Below are 7,373 nucleotides of genomic sequence, written 5' to 3'. Positions count from 1 at the left end.
TAATGGAACTCCGGTTTCTAAACTGTCCGCAACTTTCAGCCACGTCATCCGACTGTAAGTATTAGAACTGCCTCACCTTTGGGGGCATGAAGCCTGACCCACTTCTCATGTATGACTAAATTGTTGATATCTCATTTTATAGAGACAACTCATTGAACAGATCATCATTATACACTACAATTCAACAGTTTGAGGTCACTTAGAGAAGTCATTATTTTTGAAAGAAAAGCTAATTTGTTGTCCATTAAAATAACATACATTTATCAGAAATACAGTGTAGACATTGTTAATGTTGTAAATGACTATTGTAGCTGACCACGGCAGAGTTTTTACAGAATATCTACATAGGCTCATTAGCAGCAACCATCACTCTTGTGTTCCAATGGCATGGTGTGTTAGCTAATCCAAGTTGATCATTTTAAAAGGCTAATTGATCATTAGAAAACCCTTTTGCAATTATGTTAGCACAGCTGAAAACTGTTGTTCTGATTAAAGAAGCAATAAAACTGGCCTTCTTTAGACAAGTTGAGTATCTGGAGCATCGGCATTTGTGGGTTCGATTACTGCCTCAAAATGGCCAGAAACAAAGGCCTTTCTTCTGAAACTCGTCAGTCTATACTTGCTCTGAGAAATTATGGCTATTCCATGCGAGAAATTGCCAAAAAACGGAAGATCTTGTACAACGCTGTGTACTACTCCCTTCACAGAACAGCGCAAACTTGCTCTAACCAAAATAGAAAGAGGAGTGGGAGGCCCCGGTGCACAACTGAGCAAGAGGACAAGTACATTTGAATGTCTAGTTTGAGAAACAGACACCTCACAAGTCCTTAACTGGCAGCTACATTAAATAGTACCCGCAAAACACCAGTCTCAACGTCAACAGTTAAGAGGCGACTCCGGGATGCTTTCAAAAAGAAGGAGATTTCTAAAATGACCCCAAACTTTTGAACGGTAGTGTATCTACTAGGATTTCTAGGTACATCTCATTACATCATCATAAAATACAGTATGTAACACTTCCACTGTAGTGATTTGTCTCGTTTAGTCTTTATCTCAGACGTAATAGTAACCAGCAATGTAAACATCCAACAAGAACATGAACGTTGATCAGGTTTTATTTGTAATGTAATACTTGCCAAAAAGAAAAGCATTTACAACAGTAACTTTTCTGTAATCCCTACTAAGAATTCACCTAAACTTGAACACTTTAAACATTGATTAATCATAATTTTTCACGTTTATAATTCATAGAAAGGAAACCAATTCATTGCCTCCATCTCAAAAGTTCTGTAATTTGCACATAGACTAAGACTATAGCTAGATAATGCATTGGACATCTCAGTAAGTGCTAAACCCAGAGTTGAACCTCATAGATTCTTTTTTTTTCTCAGTCCTTTCAGCTAAGTAAGTGCTTTACATTACTAGCAATGTTACTAGCAATTACTAGCAATGTAGTAAGTCCAATGCATGACTATCTGATATTAGATCAATGATTGGACCATGTGATTGAAGTCCACCCTACTGATTTGCCATAAGGTAAAGAGACACGTGCAAACTGTGCATCTAGGTTTTGCAGTTCTCTAGATATGTTGAAACAATTGATGTCCAAAGGTTCTTCTGCATAGGTCAGTGGATTAGGGGGGCAATGAATGTACAAATTCCCTGTAACGATATGGATGAAAAAAAGGTGTACGTTTTTAATAGTTAGAATAAACATTGATATAGAACCAGAATTGCCGTTTTTCAAATTGCAATTGAAGAGTTGACAGGATTTCCTCACCCAATAATGTTGGGCAGGTGAGGGTCTTTGTACAATCCATTGTGAAGGTACCCAAGGGATCTGGCGAACGGTACCATCTTAACTCGATTCTCTGAGTTTTGGGCGCTCTGTGCAATTTCATAGAGCTTTGATAGGAACACAACAAAGGACGAGAGGTGGAAACTTCCTTAACTGTATATCATGTTTCCAGGAACCCTTCTTGCTATTGTCATTCAAACCATACAGATAATATCACAAATGTTGCCTGTGATAAAATAGACAGATGACAATAGAGAAATTATTGTGAGTTACAGTAAATGTATAAGCCACACCTGCTGAGCCATGTGGATAGGCACTAAGTGGTCATCCTCTGCATGAAGTATCAGAAGAGGACTCCTCATCCTCTTCAAGCTGTAGAGACATGGTGAAACATCACTTTCATGAACAGTCAACCTCAAACTCTCAGAACAATTCTGAAACACATTTGGTTGCAGTGGGTCTATCCGTTACTTTGATTCGATTTGTTACTGCATATTGCAAACCTGTATTATGATATCAAAATAAAGGATGACAAGTACGGTGAAAAGTTGCATGAACCAAAACAAATTTACAACAAAATGTTTTGGTTTCATTTGAACCTAAGTCTAAATCAAAAATACTTACTTTTCATCATTACGGAAGATTATATTGTTTTCTGCCATTGTGTCCAGGAAAAAGTACTCAAAACCTGGGAACTTCCAATAAAACTGAAGACAAAATGTTTAGTACATTAATGAATACAAAATCATGGCGTTTTAAAGATGTACTGTATCGCTATGGAAAGGTGGGTATGTGAATCTTACCCAGCCAAACGGATCATGAGCAACCTTCTGTCGAATGTTGGTGTATGCTCCCTCAATGATCACACCATCAACAACAATCCCTGATAAAAGCAAAAATATTCTAACCGTGTAAATATATCAAGTCAGCTTCCATAATGAGTCACACAAGAAACTTTCATGAAATGAATGTCACTATGCTGATCATGTGTATTGTACTTTAACCAGAGGGTATAAAATACGAAAGTTGAATGGATTCAGGCCTACCATGTTCCATTAGTTTGACTGCAGTATTAGTGGCCACTCTGTACAAAGATGAGGGGGAAAATGGAATTTACTGCTCATGTCTTATACTCTATCAGAGTAACTGTCAAAATGTTCTGTTATATTTGTAATCATTGATTTGAGTATTTCAATCATCACCATTAGTGGGGGTCGATTAAGTAGTAGTAGTAGTGACAGATCCTCTAACTTAAACTCACAACATAAATATCACAAATACCTGTATTGTGTATGAGGGGAACAAGCAACAAATGAAACAAGTAAGTGTTGAATCAAACTTTAAACATAGTCCAGTCTCTTGAATGAACAATGCTTACTTTAAAACATAATCATAATTTAAATAATGAGATACCTACCAGTGGAATGACATACACATCTCTCTGGAGTGTAAGACAAAGACATTACAGGGTAAGTTTAAGTTAATCAAGGTAAATTTAATAAAGGTAATATTGTGTCTGCTTATGCAGACGCAATATTACTTTTGATTACCTTTGCTTTTATGAAATTTGCCTTACACTTCAATTACATTACATCTGAGATGTGCATTTTATTTGACTGTTAGGCTCTTCATGATTTTAATCCTGGTCATATGATTTAACTGTTATTTGTTTTGAAATGAAATCTGAGCATTGTTCATTTAAGAGACCGCTGTGTATAGTTTGAGTAAAAGCAGAATTGTGTGCAACTATGCATTGACATAAGTTATCATTTCCACACGCTTTTCTCTACAGACTGAACCATCCACCTGATCACTCACCCAGTGCCAAGGGAGTGTCCCCATAATACCACCAGACTGCTCCCACAGCGGGCTTTTACCCACTGGTGCAAGTAGAGGGTGTCAGTGGTTATACCAACTTCAGTGGGCTCTCCGGTGGAGTCCCCAAAACCTGTCAGAGTTTCTTATATCAATGGCTGTACAGTATGCAAACATACTAGACTACGTATAGTCCTTATCATGTCATGTCTGTCTGCCTGAGGTTAACTTGATGCAGTTGTATACTGATTTGTAAATTACCACAAGGGGGCAGTCAGAAGCAAAAAACAACCCCAGAGGGTAAGGTGAACTTTACTACAGTATTTGGAATTGGGAGGTGGTTATCAGTCTCTTTTACAGCAAGGTGAAATAACACACCACAAAATGAGGCTAATGTCAGGTTGTCAAGGATATGTGTAAGGACCTGTTTCAACCGTCTTGTAGAATAATTAAATTTTAACCAACCTCTGTAGTCCAAAGCCAAAACATGGTAATCCATTGCACTCAGCAGCTGTAGACAAAGGCCAACCACCAGTTTATCATTCACACCATGATGAAGAAACTTTTGTTGTAGTTGTCAGTCACTTACATTTATTACTCCCACGCGGTGACTTGCTGCCCTGTTTGAAATAATGTGGACTTTTAGATTGAAAGTGAGAACATTTGAAATATTATTGTGTAGCAATCCATTGTTCTTGCTACCTTGTGCCTCCATTGCCATGGAGATAAATGATGATTGGATTTCCAGCTTTCAAAGAATCTTGGTACCATTCCAAGTCCTTTCCCTGTGCCTCTTTCCACTGACTTTCAGGGACTGTGTGCCTTAGAAGATATTGTACAGTGACAACACTTGTACAGTGACAACACTTTTTTTATACTGACTTTGATGTATAAAGTTCAATGCAGTCTTTATAAATCTACACTGTCCAGTGGCAGTGAATATACTTCAAATGTAAGGTAGGTAGGCTACATTAATCATAACTCACAATGTAACCTGGAGAAAGGGTTTACGTTAGCCTACTCACCATACGCCCAATGAGATCCCTTGTTCGGATATAAGGTACATGTTCATTGTGTGGTTAAGAGACAGGTCGGCTGGCTGGCTATGGTCGACGAAGAATGGGACCCTGACTAAAAACAAGGTGAGAAGATATACTAATTACTCTGAGTTATTATTCCTAATTTGTCCAGTATTTTGGATAATGCTCATGATTACACTCACCTCTGTGAGAATAAACCAGGTGCTTTATGATGTCAGGAAACAGTGGCATCATGAAAGTCACAGAAACATAAATGACACATACAGCCAGGAGACCTCTTTTGAACCACCACAACAAATGTGGGCTAGGTCTGAGACAGAAAGAAAGTGAGAGAGAAAGACAGAGGGAGAGAGATCTACTTCACTTGCTTTGTCAATGTTAACATATGATTATCAATGCCAATAAAGCCATTAAATATTTTTTTTTACATTGAATTGAGAGAGAAATTGGATCATTACTGTTATGTTATGCCAATAATACAGTTGAAGTCGGAAGTTTACATACACCTTAGCCAAATACATTTAAAATCAGTTTTTCACAATTCCTGACATTTAATCCTAGTAAGAGTTCCCTGTCTTAAGTCAGTTAGGATCACCACTTTATTTTAAGAATGTGAAATGTCAGAATAATAGTAGAGAGAATGATTTATTTCAGCTTTTATTTCTTTCATCACATTCCCAGAGGGTCAGAAGTTTACATACACTCAAATAGTATTTGGTAGCATAGCCTTTAAATTGTTTAACTTTGGTCAAATGTTTTGGGTAGTCTTCCACAAGCTTCCCACAATATGTTGGGTGAATTTTGGCCCTTTCCGCCTGACAGAGCTGGTGTAACTGAGTCAGGTTTGTAGGCCTCCTTGCTTGAACACACTTTTTCAGTTCTGCCCACAAATTTTCTATAGGATTGAAGTCAGGGCTTTGTGATGGCCACTCCAATACCTTGACTTTGTTGTCCCACAACTTTGGAAGTATGCTTGGGGTCATTGTCCATTTGAAAGACCCATTTGCGACCAAGCTTTAACTTCCTGACCGATGTCTTGAGATGTTGCTTCAATATATCCACATCATTTTCAATCCTCATGATGCCATCTAGTTTGTGAAGTGCACCAGTCCCTCCGGCAGCAAACCACCCCCACAACATGATTCAGCCACCCCCGTGCTTCACGGTTGGGATGGTGTTCTCCGGCTTGCAAGCCTCCTCCTTTTCCTCCAAACATAATGATGGTCATTATGGCCAAACAGTTCTATTTTTGTTTCATCAGACCAGAGGACATTTCTCCACAAAGTATGATCTTTGACCCCATGTGCAGTTGCAAACCGTAGTCTGGCTTTTTTAATGGCGGTTTTGGAGCAGTGGCTTCTTCCTTGCTGAGCGGCCTTTCAGGTTATTTCGATATTGGACTTGGTTTTACTGTAGATATAGATACTTTTGTACCTGTTTCCTCCAGCATCTTCACAAGGTCCTTTGCTGTTGTTCTGGGATTGATTTGCACTTTTCGCACCAAAGTACGTTCATCTCTTGGAGACAGAACACGTCTCCTTCCTGAGCGGTGTGATGGCTGTCTGGTCCCATGGTGTTTATACTTGCATACTATTGTTTGTACAGATGAACGTGGTAACTTCAGGCGTTTGGAAATTGCTCCCAAGGATGAACCAGACTTGTGGAGGTCTACAATTATTTTGCTGAGGTCTTTTCCCATGATGTCAAGCAAAGAGGCACAGAGTTTATTTACGGTAGGCCTTGAAATACATCCACAGGTACGCCTCCAATTGACTCAAATTATGTCAAATAGCCTATCAGAAGCTACTAAAGCCATGACATAATTTTCTGGAATTTTCCAAGCTTTTTAAAGGCACAGTCAACTTAGTGTATGTAAACTTCTCACCCACAGGAATTGTGATACAGTGAATTATAAGTGAAATAATCTGTCTGTAAACAATTGTTGGAAAAATAACCTGTGTCATGCACAAAGTAGATGTCCTAACCGATTTGCCAAAACTATGGTTTGTTAACAAGAAATTTGGGGACTGGTTGAAAAGCGAGTTTTAATGACTCCAACCTAAGTGTATGTAAACTTCCGACTTCAACTGTAGGCCTATTTACTAGTCTAGACTCTAGACTCTAGCCTCGACTAGACGGGAGGATCATTTTAAGCAGTGCTAGTGCGATGCACAGCCTACCAACTCACCTCGGCTGCGCACTCGATGACACCCTAGTTTTATTTCTGTCAGTCTTCTGCTCCTTGGAATCATGGTCACCGGTCCTCTTCCTCATCCTGAGACGTTTACTAACCGAGCCACCAGTCCTCTGCATCTGTAATACAGCCGTTATGTTCTGATCTAGATTGACAACCAGGCTATGTGACTAACTACTTTATGGCCAACCCTACGTACTTTTTTTGGTCTACCGCCGAGGTTCTATGGGTGAAAGTCCAGTACTCCCACACTGTTGATAAGGAAATGAGGGAGGAGTTAAGCGGATTTAAGGCAACCTAGAGAAATCTGTGTATGTACAGTCGTGGCCAAAAGTTTTGAGAATGACACAAATATTATTTTTCACAAAGTCTGCTGCCTTAGTTTGTATAATGGCAATTTGCATATACTCCAGAATGTTATGAAGAGTGATCAGATGAATTGCAATTAATTGCAAAGTCCCTCTTTGCCATGCAAATGAACTGAATCCCCAGAAAACATTTCACACTGCATTTCAGCCCTGCCACA

The 7,373-nt window shown here is 38.9% G+C and overlaps 1 protein-coding gene across 1 annotated transcript; it reads right to left on the bottom strand.

The window, feature by feature from the left end:
• Positions 1 to 1,099: 1,099 nt before the first annotated feature.
• On the bottom strand, positions 1,100 to 7,060 carry LOC129853390 (lysophosphatidylserine lipase ABHD12-like). The gene is made up of 13 exons (XM_055919386.1): positions 6,842 to 7,060; positions 4,836 to 4,963; positions 4,639 to 4,744; positions 4,316 to 4,435; positions 4,203 to 4,233; positions 4,079 to 4,124; positions 3,617 to 3,746; positions 2,845 to 2,882; positions 2,602 to 2,681; positions 2,423 to 2,505; positions 2,092 to 2,170; positions 1,781 to 1,905; positions 1,100 to 1,662 (listed from the first exon to the last, which is right to left on the bottom strand). The coding sequence occupies exons 1-13, from the start codon at positions 6,964 to 6,966 to the stop codon at positions 1,635 to 1,637; spliced, it is 1,119 nt and encodes a 372-aa protein (XP_055775361.1). The 5' UTR covers positions 6,967 to 7,060; the 3' UTR covers positions 1,100 to 1,634.
• Between the last annotated feature and the right edge of the window lie 313 nt (positions 7,061 to 7,373).

Source organism: Salvelinus fontinalis, chromosome 1, assembly GCF_029448725.1.
Source record: "Salvelinus fontinalis isolate EN_2023a chromosome 1, ASM2944872v1, whole genome shotgun sequence".
Classification (NCBI taxonomy): domain Eukaryota; kingdom Metazoa; phylum Chordata; class Actinopteri; order Salmoniformes; family Salmonidae; genus Salvelinus; species Salvelinus fontinalis.
This window is presented reverse-complemented; position numbering and strand designations above follow the sequence as displayed.

What these genes read in the sequence shown, in the direction of transcription:
- LOC129853390 (XM_055919386.1), bottom strand. Translation starts at nt 6,966, where the DNA reads ATGCAGAGGACTGGTGGCTCGGTTAGTAAACGTCTCAGGATGAGGAAG. An exon ending in TTTGGCTTTGGACTACAGAG is followed by an intron (nt 3,747 to 4,078) that starts GTTGGTTAAAAT and finishes AAACTCTGACAG; the next exon opens with GTTTTGGGGACTCCACCGGA. An exon ending in ATCTTCCGTAATGATGAAAA is followed by an intron (nt 2,171 to 2,422) that starts GTAAGTATTTTT and finishes ATGTCTCTACAG; the next exon opens with CTTGAAGAGGATGAGGAGTC.